The 18,205-nt window shown below is 46.2% G+C and overlaps 1 protein-coding gene across 2 annotated transcripts; it reads right to left on the bottom strand.

Annotated features, from left to right (window-relative positions):
* Positions 1-13,569: 13,569 nt before the first annotated feature.
* ndufa7 (NADH:ubiquinone oxidoreductase subunit A7) lies at positions 13,570-17,671 on the bottom strand. Of its 2 annotated transcripts, none has more exons than XM_033047161.1 (4): positions 17,327-17,671; positions 16,426-16,475; positions 15,098-15,247; positions 13,570-13,881 (listed from the first exon to the last, which is right to left on the bottom strand). In XM_033047161.1, exons 1-4 carry the CDS (start codon positions 17,375-17,377, stop codon positions 13,785-13,787), a joined length of 348 nt encoding a protein of 115 aa, XP_032903052.1. In that variant the 5' UTR covers positions 17,378-17,671; the 3' UTR covers positions 13,570-13,784. The 2 variants fall into 2 exon arrangements, with proteins under 2 accessions (XP_032903052.1, XP_032903053.1); XM_033047162.1 differs by having other exon boundaries at positions 13,570-13,878; positions 17,327-17,445.
* Positions 17,672-18,205: the final 534 nt, after the last annotated feature.

The following is an 18,205-nucleotide window of genomic DNA, read 5'->3' as shown; positions in this document are numbered from 1 at the left end:
ATTGTAGGTAGGCTAATTGGTAAATTTGTGTAAACTGTCCCTAGTGTGTGTAGAATAAAATTAGCGTGCGGGGTGGTTTAGTTTATTGTCACGTGCACCAAGGTACAGTGAAAAGCCTTTGTTGCGTGCTAACCAGTCAGCGGAAAGACAACACATGATTACAATCGATCCATTTACAGTGTACAGATACATGAGAAGGGGAATAACGTTTCATGCATGATAAATCCCAGTCAAAGATAGTCCGAGGTTCAAGAAGGAACTGCAGATGCTGGAAAATCGAAGGTAGACAAAAGTGCTGGAGAAACTCAGCGGGTGCAGCAGCATCTATGGAGCGAAGGAAATAGGCAACGTTTCGGGCCGAACCCCTTCTTCAGACTGATAGTCCGAGGCTCTCCAAGTGTGTGTGTAGGATAGCGTTAGCGTGCGGGGTGATCGCTGGTCGGCACGGACTCAGTGGGCCGATGGGCCTGTTTCCACGCTGTATCTCTAAACTAAACTGACCTAATGTCAGGTGCCAAGGGCGGGACTGTCATATGAGGAAAGATTGAAGAGACTAGGCTTGTATTCGCTGGAGTTTAGAAGGATTATAGAAACATATAAAATTATAAAAGGACTGGACAAGCTAGATGCAGGAAAACAATTCCCAATGTGGGGCGAGTCCAGAACCAGGGGCCACAGTCTTTAGAATAAAGGGGAGGTCATTTATGACTGAGGTGAGAAAAAACTTTTTCACCCAGAGAGTTGTGAATTTGTGGAATTCCCTGCCACAGAGGGCAGTGGAGGCCAAGTCACTGGATGGATTGAAGAGAGAGTTAGATAGAGCTCTAGGGGCTAGTGGAGTCAAGGGATATGGGGAGAAGGCAGGCACGGGTTGTTGATTGGGGACGATCAGCCATGATCACAATGAATGGCTGTGCTGGCACAAAGGGTCGAATGGCCTCGTCCTGAACCTATTTTCTATGTTTCTATGTAGACAAAAGTGCTGGAGAAACTCAGCGGGTGCAGCAGCATCTAAGGAGCGTTTCCTAAGGCCCGAAACATTGCCTATTTCCTTCGCTCCTTAGATAGAAACATAGAAAATAGGTGCAAGAGTAGGCCATTCGGCCCTTCGAGCCTGCACCACCATTTAATATGATCATGGCTGATCATCCAACTCAGTATCCAAAACCTGCCTTATCTCCATACCCCCTGAACCCTTTAGCCATAAGGGCCACATCTAACTCCCTCTTAAATATAGCCAATGAACTGGCCTCAACTACCTTCTGTGGCAGAGAATTCCACAGATTCACCACTCTCTGTGTAAAAAAATGATTTTCTCATGCTGCTGCACCCGCTGAGTTTCTCCAGCACTTTTGTCTGCCTTCGATTTTCCAGCATCTGCAGTTCCTTCTTAAACATAATGCCAGGCAATCCGTTTCAGAGAGCAATCCCGTCTCTGGCATAAGGAACCAGAGGCAGCAAATTGTGCTCAGTAAATTCCCCTGAAAAGAGGCAAGTTCGTCTGTCTGTTCAGCGTGGGATAGACAGACACTTGCCAAGATATGAAGAATATCGCCCAGCCCTTCTTTTTCAATCGTGTTTCCATTCATTTGAGTTACTTACTGAAAACGCAGAGCTGCAGGGTACATCTGTCGGCATCTGTCAAATAACTAGTCCTCTCGTGCAGTTTAGATTGTCAGAGACTTGGCTACCAGACAGCACACACGAGCATTGGATTGGAGCTCCAGACCAATAAATCTCATTAATATTATTTATTGGGAATGAGTTCTGACAGGATCCATGGTTCTCTTGAAAAATCACCTTCACTGAGTAATATTGGAATTTTTCAGAAAAGTTTTGAAAGGTAATTAAAATGACAAACTTAACAATGTAACATTAGTGAGTCCTGCCAGATATCCTCCGCCCATGTTTCCCATCCAATATGTGTATGATTCCCAGAAGCTAGCCCAGAGTGGAAGATTTTGAAGTACTTTGATGGCTAATAAGCTAGTTTTTTTTCTGTTTCCCATTCATATCAAATTCTGAAGAGACATTTTAAACCTGGCCCCTGGCTAGAAATGGCGCAGCGGTAGAGTTGCTGCCTCGCAGTGCTAGTGACCCGGGTTCGATCCTGACTACGGGTGCTGTCTGTACGGAGTTTGTACGTTCTCCCCATGAACCGTGTGGGTTTTCTCCGGGTTCTCCGGTTTCCTCCCACACTCCAAAGACATAGAAACATAGACATAGAAAATAGGTGCAGGAGGAGACCATTTGGCCCATCGAGCCAGTTGTGATCATGGCTGATCGTCCACAATCAGTTAACCGTGCCTGCCTTCTCCCCATATCCCTTGATTCCACTAGCCCCTAGAGCTCCATCTATCTCTCTTTTAAATTCATCCAGTGAATTGGCCCTCACCTGCCTGTTTGGCAGAGAATTCCACAAATTCACAAGCCCAGTCCCACGCCCACCACCCCCCACCACCCCACCACCCCCCCTCCCACACCCAACCCCAACACCCCCCACATTTATTCTTAGGTTTTTGCCACAGCTACTATCTTGGTTAAAATTTGTTAAACAGGATGTTCTGAATTTCAACAAAAGTTAATCAGAAATATGGGATAATCCCAGGGAATTTGAGATTTCGACTTTAGTAATGCAGCATGGAATCAGGCCCTTCGGCCCATCGAATCCATGCCGACCGGTGATCATCCGTAAACCACTTCTATTCTGCACACCAGGGACAATTTACACCAGCTAGATCTTGGTGGTAATTGTCTTTCTTTAGTTTAGTTTAGTTTACAGGTACAGCATGGTGATTACTGAGTCCACGCCGGCCAGCGATCATCCCGTACACTAGTTCTATTCACTAGAGTTGACGTGGATAAGCTTTTTCCATTGAGAGTAGGGAAGATTCAAACAAGAGGACATGATTTGAGAATGAAGGGACAAAAGTTTAGGGGTAACATAAGGGGGAACTTCTTTACTCGGAGAGTGGTAGCTGTGTGGAATGAGCTTCCGGTGGAAGTGGTGGAGGCAGGTTCGATTTTATCATTTAAAAATAAATTGGATAGGTATATGGACGGGAAAGGAATGGAGGGTTATGGTCTGAGTGCAGGTAGATGGGACTAGGGGAGAATAAGTGTTCGGCACGGAGTAGAAGGGCCGAGATGGCCTGTTTCCGTGCTGTAATTGTTATATGGTTATATGGGGTAGGCCATTTAGGACTGAGATGAGGAGAAACGTTTTCGCCCAGAGAGTTGTGAATCTGTGGAATTCTCTGCCACAGAAGGCAGTGGAGGCCAATTCACTGGATGTTTTTAAGAGAGAGTTAGTTGTAGCTCTTAGGACTAATGGAATCATGGGATATGGGGAAAATACAGGAATGGGGTACTGATTTTGGATGATCAGCCATGATCACAATGAATGGTGGTGCTGGCTCGAAGGGCCGAATGGCCTACTCCTGCACCTATTTTCTTTGTTTCTATATTTTTCATTGCATTCTCCACTAGTTCCATTGCCATTTTAAATTAAGGAACATCGTCAAGAAAAGGGAAGAGTAGAGCTACGCTGTTGTACCAACGGACGCCTGTTTTAATTCATGCAAGAGTCCACGACAGCGGCAATTCACGGCAGAACCGCTCCTCGTCCCAAACAAGTTCTCCATCACAGAGGCAGTGGGAAGTAAGAGGGCAGAATAAACTCATGAGCAGGGAATCCCCTGACCTGGGTCATCAAAGCAACCCAGCAGCATGTCAAGTCAGCATCAGGTGTTTGAAAGAACGCTGAGAATACTCCGTGGACCGACACAAAATGCTGGAGTAGGGGATGTTTTTGGGTCGAGACCCTTCTTCAGACTGGGGGTCAGGGGAGAGGGAAACTAGATATATGAAAAAGGTTCAGAACAGATCCGAACTAGCACCGATGACCCAGGAAACCCAATCCATGCTGTATCTCTAAACTAAACTAAACTGAACTAAACTAAACAGGACAGGTGACTTTGGTAGCATAACTATTTTAAAATAGGGAGAGTCCAGAAACCAGGGGCCACAGTTTAAGAATAAGGAGTAAGCCATTTAGAACAGAGACGAGGAAACACTTTTTCTCACAGAGAGTGGTGAGTCTGTGGAATTCTCTGCCTCAGAGGGTGGTGGAGGCCGGTTCTCTGGATACTTTCAAGAGAGAGTTCGATAGGGCTCTTAAAGATAGCGGAGTCAGGGGATATGGGGAGAAGGCAGGAACGGGGTACTGATTGGGGATGATCAGCCATAATCACATTGAATGGCGGTGCTGGCTCGAAGGGCCGAATGGCCTACTCCTGCACCTATTGTCTATAGGACAGGTAACTTTGGTAGCTTAACTATTTTAAAATAGTTTGTAAAATCATTTTTATCAGCATACAGGTACACCACTGGTTTTCCAGCACCGTTGCTTCTAGAGCCTTGTCGGTTTATCCATTTTAGTCTCGTAATAATAATAATTCAACAATACACCTCTGACCCACTAATTATGTCCCGTGTCCCCCCCCCCCCCCCCCCCCCCCCCACCGTGTCGCTAAAGCACCATGGAACGCGAGAAACTTAAATGAAGAATTAACAAGTACGTTCTCCCCATGATCGCGTGGGATTTTTCCGGGTGCTCCGGTTTCCTCCCACACTCCAAATCCATGCAGGTTTGTAGCTTAATTTGACCTTGGTTAAAAAAAAAGGCAAATTGTCCCTCGTGTGTGTAGGATAGTGCTAGTATATGAGGATCGCTGGTCGGGCTGGGCTTGGTGGGCCGAAGGGCCTGCTTCTCCACCGTATCTCCAAACTAATGAATAAAGAAGTAAACTACTAACTCTTTCAGGATGGAGGATCTCATCCCGGAAGAGCGAGCTCTCGTAATTTTGTCCGGATTAAAGGAGGTGCCGGACCATCAGTTACCGGTAAACGGGCGGTGGACCTGGACACAGCGGTGTTATCGTGGACTATCAACCTGGATTGAAGAGAGAGTTAGATAGAGCTCTAGGGGCTAGTGGTGTCAAGGGATATGAGGAGAAGGCAGGCACGGGTTATTGATAGGGGTCGATCAGCCATGATCACAATGAATGGCGGTGCTGGCATTGAAGGGCCGAATGGCCTCCTCCTGCACCTATTTTGCTAAGTTTCTATGGTGGATTTCTGGCAGATAGTTCACGATTTAGTTACTAATCCTGTTGCTGCCCTCTTTCTGTTCTTGCTGTTTCATTTCTAATGCTTCTGAAGGCAGATCAGATATAATGTTAGTGTCACCTAAACAGTAAACAGGTGAAACTTGTGCCTACTTGTCGTTATACTACAGACTGAGTACAGATCTATGAGACACACCTAGAGCTGGACTTTCTCCAGGGTTTGGCTCATTATATCGGTGGGATTGCAACAACTTCAAGTTCCCGGACGTGGGTACAGGGCTCGCCTCAGGGGTGGAGGGTGAGGAGTAAACAAGTCAGCCTGCAGTAGAACGGCAGAGTGGCGCAGCGGTAGAGTTCAAGTTCAAGTTCAAGTGAGTTCACAGCGGCAGAGTCCCGGGTTCCATCCTGACTACGGGTGCTGTCTGTACAGAGTTTGCACATTCTCCCCGTGACCTGCGTGGGTTTTCTCCGGGTGCTCCGGTTTCCCCCCACATTCCAAAGACGTGCTGGTTTGTAGGTTAAGATAGCACCTGTGGTCAGGATCGAACCTGGGCCTCTGACGCTGTAAGGCAGCAACTCTACCGCTTCGCCGCTGTGAAACCAGTAGGTGTTGTAATGCTCTTGGCAATATTATGGTGAGTTGGATGCAAGAGGAAGAGATGTCACTGTATATGAATCAGTCACATGGACAATGCCATCCAGGTTAACAAACGGTGATAAGAGTCAATAGACAATAGACAATAGGTGCAGGAGTAGGCCATTCGGCCCTTCGAGCCAGCACCGCCATTCAATGTGATCATGGCTGATCATCCCCAATCAGTACCCTGTTCCTGCCTTCTCCCCATATCCCCTGACACCGCTATTTTTAAGAGCCCTGTCTAGCTCACTCTTGAAAGCATCCAGAGAACCTGCCTCCACCGCCCTCTGAGGCAGAGAATTCAACAGACTCACCACTCTCTGTGAGAAAAACTGTTTCCTCGTCTCCGTTCTAAATGGCTTGCTCCTTATTCTTAAACTGTGTGGCCCCTGGTTCTGGACTCCCCCAACATCGGGAACATGTTTCCTGCCTCATGTGTGTCCAAGCCCTTAACAATCTTATATGTTTCAATGATATACCCTCTCATCCTTCTAAACTCCAGGAGTCAAGGAGACGGTTGTCATGGAAACAGGTCCTTTGGACAACCCCCCCGCCCACCAAGATGCCAATCCGAGCTAGTCCCAATTGCTGTGCCAAGCCTATACTCTCCAAACCTTTGCTACTCACAGACAATAGACAATAGGTGCAGGAGTAGGCCATTCGGCCCTTCGAGCCAGCACCGCCATTCAATGTGATCATGGCTGATCATCCCCATACCTGTCCAAATGTCCTTTAAATCCTATCATTGTACCCAGCTCTACCACTTCCTCTGGCAGTCTAAAGAAACGTCACGATCCGAAACGTCGCCCATTCTTCTCTCCAGAGATGCTGCCTGTACCGTCAGCATTTTGTGTCTATCTGCTAGAGATCATATAACCATATATAACCATATAACAATTACAGCACGGAAACAGGCATCTCGACCCTTCTAGTCCGTGCCGAACACGTATTCTCCCCTAGTCCCATATACCTGCGCTCAGACCATAACCCTCCATTCCTTTCCCGTCCATATAACTATCCAATTTATTTTTAAATGATAAAAACGAACCTGCCTCCACCACCTTCACTGGAAGCTCATTCCACACAGCCACCACTCTCTGAGTAAAGAAGTTCCCCCTCATGTTACCCCTAAACTTCAGTCCCTTAATTCTCAAGTAATGTCCCTTGTTTGAATCTTCCCTACTCTCAGTGGGAAAAGCTTATCCACGTCAACTCTGTCTATCCCTCTCATCATTTTAAAGACCTCTATCAAGTCCCCCCTTAACCTTCTGCGCTCCAAAGAATAAAGCCCTAACTTGTTCAACCTTTCTCTGTAACTTAGTTGCTGAAACCCAGGCAACATTCTAGTAAATCTCCTCTGTACTCTCTCTATTTTGTTGACATCCTTCCTATAATTAGGCGACCAAAATTGTACACCATACTCCAGAATTGGCCTCACAAATGCCTTGTACAATTTTAACATTACATCCCAACTTCTATACTCAATGCTCTGATTTATAAAGGCCAGCACACCAAAAGCTTTCTTTACCACCCTATCTACATGAGATTCCACTTTCAGGGAACTGTGCACAGTTATTCCCAGATCCCTCTGTTCACCTGCATTCTTCAATTCCCTACCATTTACCATGTACGTCCTATTTTGATTTGTCCTGCCAAGATGTAGCACCTCACACTTATCAGCATTAAACTCCATCTGCCATCTTTCAGCCCACTCTTCCAACTGCCATAAATCTCTCTGTGGACTTTGAAAATCTACTTCATTATCCACAACCCCACCTATCTTAGTATCATCTGCATACTTACTAATCCAATTTACCACACCATCATCCAGATCATTGATGTACATGACAAACAACAGTGGACCCAACACAGATCCCTGTGGCACCCCACTAGTCACTGGCCTCCAACCTGACAACCATCCACCATTACTCTGGCATCTCCCATTCAGCTACTGTTGAATCCATCTTGCTACTCCACCATTAGTACCCAACCATTGAACCTTCTTAACCAACCTTCCGTGAGGAACCTTGTCAAAGGCCTTACTGAAGTCCATTTACCACCCTATCATGACAGGTGTCCATTAATTGCAGGTATTTCTCTCTTAATAACACGTGTAACACTCTGTTTTTTTCCAACCTTCATACCTTAGGTTCCTTTCCATATATTTCTTTACTCTCTCTCTTCCGTCTCCCATCCATTCCCTCTCCACAGCCCAGCCTTATTTCCTCTGAAATGCCTCAATTTTCCATTTTCCCCAGACTACAATTTCCCCTGTTTGACCTCAACTTTCTGTCCCACCCCAGTCTCATATTCAAGCCTTCTCTTTTCACTCCCCAGCTGTGTGAATATTGACTTCTCTAACTCCAAGTAACCCTCGCTTTCCCCCTCTCTCCATCACTCCCCCTTCTTAGTTCTCCGACCAATCTGACGACTGTCCCGATTAAATTCTTATCTCTGTTTGCTTCGTTGTCAGCTTCTCCCAGCTAACAAGCTGGATCTATTCTACATTTTCCTTGACCTGCATCTCTTTTGATGTCTCGTTTTCACACCTTACACCTCCTTATCTCCCCTGACTGTCTGAAGAAGGGTCTTGACCACAAACGTCACCCATTCCTTCTCTCTAGAGAATGCAGCCAGTCCCGCTGAGTTACTTCGGCATTTTGTGTCTCTCTTCTCTTTCCAGTCCCCATTGCTGCCTGACCCTCTCTCCCTGTAACTCTGTCTCTTGCCCACCATCTGTGTTTCCCTGCTGGTGTTCAATTGTTATTTTGCCCTTTGATCTATTAATACAAGTTTTGGAAATTTGTCTTAAATCCGTGAGTTTGACACAATGATTTTAATTCTAAATAGCACCGACTGATTCAGGTGAAATTAATTTTGGATCATAAGATGTAACTATAGGACATTTCAAAAGTCTAAAAATGACTCGAGTACAATATTCCGTTGGACAGAATTTCCCGAATTCACTAGAAAATAAATGTCATTATAATATGTTGTCAAGCTGGAAAGGGCGCAGAGAAGATTTACGAGGATGTTGCCTGGACTTGATGGTCTGAGCTGTAGGGAGAGGTTGAGCAGGCTAGGACTCTATTCCTTGGGGCGCAGGAGGATGAGGCGTGACCTTACAGAGATGTAAAAAATCACGAGAGGAATAGATCGGGTAGAAGCACAGAGTCTCTTGCCCAGAGTAGGTGAATCGAGGACCAGAGAACATAGGTTTAAGGTGAAGGGGAAAAGATTTAGATTAGATTAGATCCTTTATTTGTCATTCAGACCTTTCGGTCTGAACGAAATGTCGTTGCCTGCAGTCATATATATAATAATAAACAACAAAACACACAATAAACACAAATTAACATCCACCACAGTGAGTTCACCAGGCACCTCCTCACTGTGATGGAGGCAAAATCTTAAAGTTACTGTCCCTTCCTCGTTCCCCCTCTGCGCTGAGGGGATACCCCACCGGGCGATGGTAGTCAGTCCCGCGGCTCAACCGAGCTCCGCGAACGGGCCAGTTCAAGGCACCAAGTTTAATAGGAATCTGAGAGGTAACATTTTCACACAGAGGGTGGTGGGTCTATAGACCGAGCTGTCGGAGGAGGTAGTTGAGGCAGTTAGTATTGCGACATTTGGATAGGTTAAGAGGGATATGAGCCAAAGTTAGGCAGGTGGTTCTAGTGTAGATGGGACATGTTGGTCAGTGTGGGCAAGTTGGGCCGAAGGGTCTTTCCACACTGTATGACCATGATGTGGAAATAGAGCATATTCCACCGGTTAATGGTGATTAGTTCAATTTCCTATGAATGTTTTGGCTTCAATGAATCTTTAATAAGGATTTACCTTTAAGAGAAGCAGAATAGTTTATATAATTCAGAAGAAGATTTCAAAACTCAGCAGCAGTCTCATACTGTTGGGAAAATAGGTAGGGGATTTTCTAGCAGACAGGAAATTAAGTAACTTTAAAATTTTGAAGCTAATTGTTCGAGTAAACGCAAATTGGTTAAACTACTTATCTCTGCCTCTTCCGTTTAACAAGTCAAGACGGGCATTCAGGTTATCATTACTAAGTTTCACATTCCAAATATCTCATTCTGACAGTTTCTCATAGTCATAGAGTGATAGTGCGGAAACAGGCCCTTTGGCCCAACCTGCCCGCACCGACCAACATGTCCCAGCTGCATTAATCCCACCTGCCCGCGTTTGGTCCATATCCCCCCAAACCTGTCCTATCCATGTACCTGCCTGACTGTCTCTTAAATGTCGGGATAGTCCCAGCCTCAACTACCTCCTCTGGCAGCTGGTTCCATACACACACCACACATTGTAACCTCTCAGATTCCTATTAAATCTTTTCCCCTTCACCTTAAACGGATGTCCTCTGGTCCTCGATTCACCTACTCTGGGCAAGGGACTCTGTGCAACTACCCCATCTATTCCTCTCACGATGTTATACACCTCTATAAGATCCTTCTGCACTCTAAGGAATAGATTTCCAGCTTGCTCAACCTCTCCCTGTAGTTCAGTCCTGGCAACATCCTCGTAAATCTTCTCTGTACCCTTTCCAACTTTACACTATAACATGGTTTCCAGAACTGAACATAATACACAACAAAAGCTTTTCACTGTACCTCAGTGCACATGGCAAGTTCAAATATTATTGCAACATTTAAAAAACATTTGGACATGCACTTGGTGAAAAAAAGTAGAATGCAAATGGATTAACACAACTAGGCATCATGTTTAGCATGGATCTGGTGGGTTGAAGGGCTCACTTTTCTGCTGTACATTAAGAAAAAATAGATACAGCATAGAAACAGCACCTTCAGCTCACCAGGTCCACACTGACCAACAATCACCCATACACTAGTTCTATCCTACACACTAGGGACATTTTATAGAAGCTAATTAACCTACCAACCTGTATGTCTTTGGAGTGTGGGAGGAAACAGAAGCAAACCCACACCGTCACGGGGTGAACTTACTAACTCCGTACAGACAGCACCCGTTGTCAGGATCGAACCCGGGTCTCCAGCAACTCGACCGCTGCGCCACCCTAATTCTATGACCACATCACCCCAATCCTGGCCTCTCTCCACTGGCTCCCTGTGCGGTTCCGTATACATTTCAAGACCCTCCTCTATGTCTACAAAGCCCTCAGCGGGCTTGCCCCCTCCTACATTAAATGTCTGCTTTCCCACCACTCCACCTCCAGGTCCCTCAGATCAGCCGACCTGGGGTTACTGACCATCCCTCGGTCTAGGCACAAGCTCAGGGGCGACCGTGCCTTTACGGTTGCAGCTCCTAGACTGTGGAACAGCAGCATCCCCTCTTCCCACCAGAACTGCCCCCTCCATCGACTCCTTTAAGTCAAGACTAAAAACGTATCTATGCTCCCAAGCCTTTCCTGACGTCCACTGAGTGAGGGCTATATGTATATATGTATGTAGTTTGTTTATACTATTCTTATAACAAATGTAAAGCACTTTGGCCAACGAGAGTTGTTTTTTAAATGTGCTATATAAATAAATGTGACTTGACTTGACTATGACTATAGTTTCTTTTAGTCTTTCTCACGGATCTGACAGCAATTTCGAAGTAGAGATTTAAAAGAGTGGAGCGACTGTCATGTGTGATTGCACACGGGTTGGGCCGAAGGGCCTGTTTCCACACTGTATTTCTCTATGACACTTCTGTGACCAACACACACACACACAGTCACCTGCTTTGGGCACCATCTTATTTTATAGAAACCAAGAATAACGTCTATAATCTATATTTCTCACTTTGACAGGGGTGTGAAAGAGCATAGGTCATAGGACAATAAATGGAGGGATGGGATTTCTGGGGTCGTTCTGGGAGCTAGCACAACTTTAATGGGCCAAATGGCCTACATCATCAAGAAGGGGAAAAATGAAGATGACTTTGTAATGTGTTATCGCCATCTGTTGCTAGTGATGAGGTAGTGCAATTGGCTTTCATTTCCTGTATTTCAACATGAAAATTCTTCAGAATGACTATCTGTAATATAATTATCTTTATGTTAGTTCTATAATGTTTGTCTGCACCAAGTAGAGGATTATGATTATTTGATTACGTTGAAGACAGAACTGCAGATGCTGGGAAAAATCGAAGGTAGGCAAAAATGCTGGAGAAACTCAGCGGGTGAGGCAGCATCTATTGAGCGAAGGAATAGGTGACGTTTCGGGTCGAGACCCTTAAGGGTGAGGCAGCATCTATGGAGCGAAGGAATAGGTGACGTTTCGGGTCGAGACCCTTCTGGAAACTCAGCGGGTGAGGCAGCATCTATGGAACGAAGGAATAGGTGACGTTTCGGGTCGAGACCCTTCCGGGTCTCGACCCGAAACGTCACCTATTCCTTCCCTCCATAGATGCTGCCTCACCCACTGAGTTTCTCCAGCATTTTTGTATACATTTGATTATGTTGGCTGCTTTTTCGAGGCAGCATTAAGTGCAGATGAAGTCAATGATAAGAAGTCTGGTCTGTGTGATGGACTGGACTACATCAATGATTCTCTGCAATTTATTGCGTTCTTGGGCAGAGTTGTTCCCAGAACAAGCTGTGATGCAAACCGACAGTGTGCTTTCTATGGCGCTGCCTTACAGCACCAAAGACCCGGGTTCGATCCTGACTAGGGCTGCTGTAGTTTGTACATTCTCCCTGGGACCGCATGGGTTTTCCCCAGGTGCTCCGGTTTCCTCCCACATGCCAAAAACGTTCAGGTTTGTAGGTTAATTGGCTTTGGTAAAATTGCAAATTGTCCCTTGTGGGTTTAGGATAGTGCTAGTGCACAGGGGACCGCTGGTCGGCATGGACAGTGGGCCGAAGGGCCTGTTTCCACGCTGCATCGCTAAACTAAACAAGGCCAAATTTCCTCAGTCTCCTTGGGATGTAGAGGCATTGGTGTGCATTCAATGGCTGTTGTATCAATGTGCTTGGTCCACCACCGATCAATGTCAAGGAACTTCTCAACTATTTCTACATCCTCACCGCCGATAGGCACAAAATGCTGGAGTAGCTCAGTGGTACACACAGCATCTCTGGAGAGAAGGAATGAGTGCTGTTTTTGGTCCTTCTTCGTACTGAGAGTCAGGGGAGATGGAGACACAAGCTCTCTCTAACTTCTACAGGTGCACAGTAGAGAGCATGCTGACCGGTTGCATCGTGGCTTGGTTCGGCAACTTGAGCGCCCTGGAAAGGAAAAGACTACAAAAAGTAAACACTGCCCAGTCCATCATCGAGGGGATTTATCGCAGTCGCTGCCTCAAAAAGGCTGGCAGTATCATTAAGGACCCATACCATCCTGGCCACACACTCATCTCCCTGCTACCTTCAGGTAGAAGGTACAGGAGCCTGAAGACTGCAACAACCAGGTTCAGGAATAGCTACTTCCCCACAGCCATCAGGCTATTAAACCCGGCTCGGACAAAACTTTGATTATTAATAACCAATTATCTGTAATTTGCACTTTATCAGTTTATTTATTCATGTGTGTATATATTTATATCATAGTATATGGACACATTAATCTGTTTTGTAGTAAATGCCTACTATGTTCTGTGCTGAAGCAAAGCAAGAATTTCATTGTCCTATCAGGGACACATGACAATAAATTCACTTGAACTTGAGATAAGGAAGGGCAAGGCGTGAAAACGAGACATCAAAGGGGATGGTGTTCAAGGAAAATGTAGAGTTGATCATTGTTAGCTAGGAGGTGACAACGAAGCCTGCAACCTCGTCCACTTTGCTTCTTGGCGCAGAAATAAAGTATGACTACACCTTTAAACTATTGCACACATGTTGTTTATTATGGTGAATGCTTACTGAGACAGTTTACATGAAGTTTACTAACTTCACAAGCAGTGGGACTGCAGCGCTCCCACATGGGTCACCTGATGCTGGAACTCCATGGAGTTGGTTGTTCAGTAGCTCAAACACTTCCCATAGACGACACCACTTACAAAGTGTCACAGAGTCCACAATCACGTCCTGTCGGGGGTCACAAGTAAGGCTGATCGGTGGATAGCTCCATCTTGACCGGCTGTCCAGGTGTAACCGGCATCTTAACGCCGGTGGCTGCCACAGTGCTTTCACTGCTTTCACTGCTGGGAAAACAGAAAAGCAAGCTCGGCTGATTCATGTGACAATTCGCAGGAAGGAACTGCAGATGCTGGTTTAAACCGAAGATGGACACAAAATGCTGGGGTAACTCATTAAGGACAGGCAGCGTCTCTGGAGAGAAGGAATGGGTGACGTTTCACCCATTCCTTCTCTCCAGAGATGCTGCCGGTCCCGCTGAGTTACTCCAGCTTTTTGTGTCATCTTCATGTGATCATTATATGGAAATGAACATAATAGAGGCATGTGCTGATTTAATACAAATCAAAGGAAATCAGCAAAGGCAGGTAAAACACAATTAAGCTCGATTATTCATGATCTAACTGAGTGCCAGACCAGACTAGATGAGTGGAATGGCCACAGCCAATGCCACGTTCTAAACATAGACAGGGCGATCGTTTCGCTGAACACCTTTGCTCAGTCCACCCGGACCTAGCTGATCCCACTGTTGCCAAACATTTTAATCCCCCCCTCCCATTCCTACACAGACCTTTCTGTCCTAGGTCTCCTCCATTGTCAGAGTGAGGCCGAAACGCAAATTGGAGGAACAGCATCTCATATTTCACTTGGGCAGCATAAAACCCGGCAGTATGACTATTGATTTCTCTAACTTCAAGTAACCCCTGCATTCCCTCTCTCTCCATCCCCCCCCCCACCCAATTCGCACCAGCTTCTCGTTCTCCCCCAGCAACCAGCTAACAATGGCCTGTTTTGTTACTTGTTTGCATATCTTTCATTCATTTGTTCTATATTTGTTCTATTATCTATGTTCTTACACCTGGACAGCCGGTCAAGATGTTCTATATCTCTCTACATCACCGTCTATATCTCTCGTTTCCTTTTCTCCTGACTCTCAGTCTGAAGAGTCTCGACCCAAAATATAACCCATTCCATCTCGCTGCTCGAGTAACTCCAGCATTTTGTGTCTGTCCGTCTTCAGATTACACCAGCATTTGCAGTTCTTTCCTACACCACTTTCCACAAACCCTGTGTCCCACCCCCCACCCCCCCGAACTGTTTTCAATATTATAAATGCAATATAACAAACATTATTTTGAAGTTATAAATGTAAATATTTATAAGAAGACATTATATGAAGTAAGAATTTCATTGTTCCATCTGGGACATATGATATTAAAACACTCTTGACTATTTTATGAGTGCTGGTTGTATGATTAGCTCAATGCCACCAACCTGGTTGCCGTGGTTTCTGCTCCTAGTGCTATCTGTGGTGACCAAATGATTGTAGGTGGAGACGTCTCTCGGCGACCATCTCGTAGGCAGTAGTAGTTATCTGCAAATTTATGACTGGGACCGACTGGTAGAATCGGCGGCTCTGGGCTTCTAAAACACAATATTTCAAAATTCTGACGTGACAAAAAGGAACAACATGCCTCATAAAAAGCCTGTCCTGAAAATAACCGGTAAACATTCAAAGGTGAAAGGATGGGAACTCAAAAGCATAATTCAGTCCCACTCGTGCCGGTCGGCATTAACACAGCATTATACGTTCCTCCTCGATAGTCCACCAGGCCACAGAGCGTTCTCAGCTCCCTTTTACTGATTAGCACGCAACAAAAGCTTTTCACTGTGCAGGAGGGAACTGCAGATGCTGGTTTAAACCGAAGGTAGACACAAAATGCTGGAGTAACTCAGCGGGACAGGAAGCATCTCTGGAGAGAAGGAATGGGTGACGTTTCTGGAGAAGGATCTCGCCCCGAAATGTCACCCATTTGTTCTCTCCAGCGATGCTGCCTGTCACGCTGCATTACTCAAGCATTTTGTGTCTATCAAAAGCTTTTCACCGTACCTCGGTACACGTGACAATAAACTGAACCGGAATTGGAATGATCAAATTTCTCTGATTTCAGGTCATCTGCACTCCCCCCTCTCCACCACGACCCCCCCTCCCCCAAAGCCATCTTTCCCACAGCACAATGCCCCCTCTCACCCAGCTTCTCCCTCACCCACACCATCAGCTCATCACCAACAGGAGGAGGAATTTATTTTGTCAGAGGGTGGTGAATCTGTGGAATACTTTGCCACAGAAGGCTGTGGAGGCGAAGTCAATGGATACTTTTAAGGCAGAGATAGATAGATTCTTGATTAGTACAGGTGTCATGGGTTATGGGGAGAAGACCTGAAATGTCACTTATCCATGTGTTGGAAGGAACTGCAGATGCTGGTTTACACCGAAGAAAGGCACAAAATGTTGGAGTAACTCAGCGGGACAGGCACCATCTCTGGATAGATGGAATGGGTGACCCTTCAGAAGACTCGATCCAAAAAGTCACCCATTCCTTCCATCTAGAGATGCTGTCTATCACTTATCCATGTTCTTTAGAGATGCTACTTGACAAGCAGAGTAACTCCAGCACGTTGTGTCTTTCTTTGTAAACAGTTCCTTATTTTTACATATTTTAAGATCCCTCTGACATCAATTAAGCACTTCCAGAAGAGGGCCATTAACTCTATTGGAAAGCTGGTTCCTTATGATTGCAGCAGTTTATATGTTGTATTACCTGGAAGCAACTTCAGTGTATCGAAGCTGCAGCTTAGCTTGAAGATTCCTCTGGAAAAAAACAGACAAGAGATTATTCAGAACCAAAACATCACCCATATTCCTGTATATGATCTGGTTACATATACCTAACTCAGTCTTTTCTTAAATTATATTGCATGGATATAGATGTTTACCTTGGTGCTGCTGTTTTGTGGTAATTTATCACAGTTGCTAAGATCATATTAGATGAAAGGGACCTATATAGCTGCTGTAGTTGTCAATGTGCTATTATATATATATGTGTGTGTGTGTGCATGTTAGAATGAGAATATTTACCCCTATACAATATATGTGTGTGTGTGTATAGGGATATATATATATATATACACCTATATATACATATATATATCACACAAATACAAACAGTGCCCTCCTTGCCGTTTTTCTATTATAAAACAGTGATATATTTAGTCATTAATCATTACATAATCATTACACACTGCACCCTCCCTGCTGTATTGCCGCTGTAAACCAGTGTTATATAGAAACATAGAAATTAGGTGCAGGAGTAGGCCATTCGGCCCTTCGAGCCTGCACCGCCATTCAATATGATCATGGCTGATCATCCAACTCAGTATCCCGTACCTGCCTTCTCTCCATACCCTCTGATCCCCTTAGCCACAAGGGCCACATCTAACTCCCTCTTAAATATAGCCAATGAACTGGCCTCGACTACCCTCTGTGGCAGAGAGTTCCAGAGATTCACCACTCTCTGTGTGAAAAAAGTTCTTCTCATCTCGGTTTTAAAGGGTTTCCCCCTTATCCTTAAGCTGTGACCCCTTGTCCTGGACTTCCCCAACATCGGGAGCAATCTTCCTGCAATATTGCCGGCTTGTCACTATAACAGCCATTATATTTACCCCCGCTGCCAGGTTCCGCACCCACTGGATGATCTTTGTCGCCGACGCCATGTTTGTTGTCAAGGGCGAACACCCGGTGCACGCCGGGCGGGCCGGGCCGGACACACACAGTCACGGCCACAACTTGTACAACGACGGGGTCGAGGAGCCGACGGTCAACGTGGAAAAATAAATACAATTAAATAGTTTGTCCGAGAATTCATTCTGGTGGCGGAACTGGGAATTCTGGGAAAGGGGTGTTAGTAATGGTTTTATTAATGTTTCTATAATGTTGTTATAGGTTGGATTTTGTTTCCGACTGGCGCGTTATAGTTTGTAGGGGGTTGTGCGTGCGCGTGCGCGTGTGTGTGTGTGTGCGTGCGCGTGTGTGTGCGCGTGCGCGTGTGTGTGTGCGGGGCGGCTGGTGTAGAGGGGGGGCGGGGCGGAGGGTTGATAGGCAGCTGGTGTAGAGGGGGGGCGGGACGGGGGGTTGATAGGCAGCTGGTGTAGAGGGGGGGCGGGACGGGGGGTTGATAGGCAGCTGGTGTAGAGGGGGGCGGGGCGGAGGGTTGATAGGCAGCTGGTGTAGAGGGGGGAGGGGCGGAGGGTTGATAGGCAGCTGGTCTAGAGGGGGGAGGGGCGGAGGGTTGATAGGCAGCTGGTGTAGAGGGGGGGCGGGGCGGGGGGTTGATAGGCAGCTGGTGTAGAGGGGGGGCGGGGCGAGGTGTTGATAGGCAGCTGGTCTAGAGGGGGGGGTTGTGTGTGTGTGTGGGGGCGGGGCAGGGGGTTGATAGGCAGCTGGTGTAGAGGGGGGGCGGGGCGGAGGGTTGATAGGCAGCTGGTGTAGAGGGGGGAGGGGCGGGGGGTTGATAGGCAGCTGGTGTAGAGGGGGGGGGCGGG

Source organism: Amblyraja radiata, chromosome 29 (assembly GCF_010909765.2).
Source record: "Amblyraja radiata isolate CabotCenter1 chromosome 29, sAmbRad1.1.pri, whole genome shotgun sequence".
Lineage (NCBI taxonomy): Eukaryota > Metazoa > Chordata > Chondrichthyes > Rajiformes > Rajidae > Amblyraja > Amblyraja radiata.
Note: the sequence above shows the minus strand (reverse complement) of the source record. Positions and strands in the feature narration are given on the sequence as shown.

What these genes read in the sequence shown, in the direction of transcription:
- ndufa7 (XM_033047161.1), bottom strand. Translation starts at nt 17,377, where the DNA reads ATGGCGTCGGCGACAAAGATCATCCAGTGGGTGCGGAACCTGGCAGCG. An exon ending in TGCGGAACCTGGCAGCGGGG is followed by an intron (nt 16,476 to 17,326) that starts GTAAATATAATG and finishes GTTTTTTTCCAG; the next exon opens with AGGAATCTTCAAGCTAAGCT. An exon ending in GCAGAAACCACGGCAACCAG is followed by an intron (nt 13,882 to 15,097) that starts GTTGGTGGCATT and finishes CAGCAGTGAAAG; the next exon opens with CAGTGAAAGCACTGTGGCAG.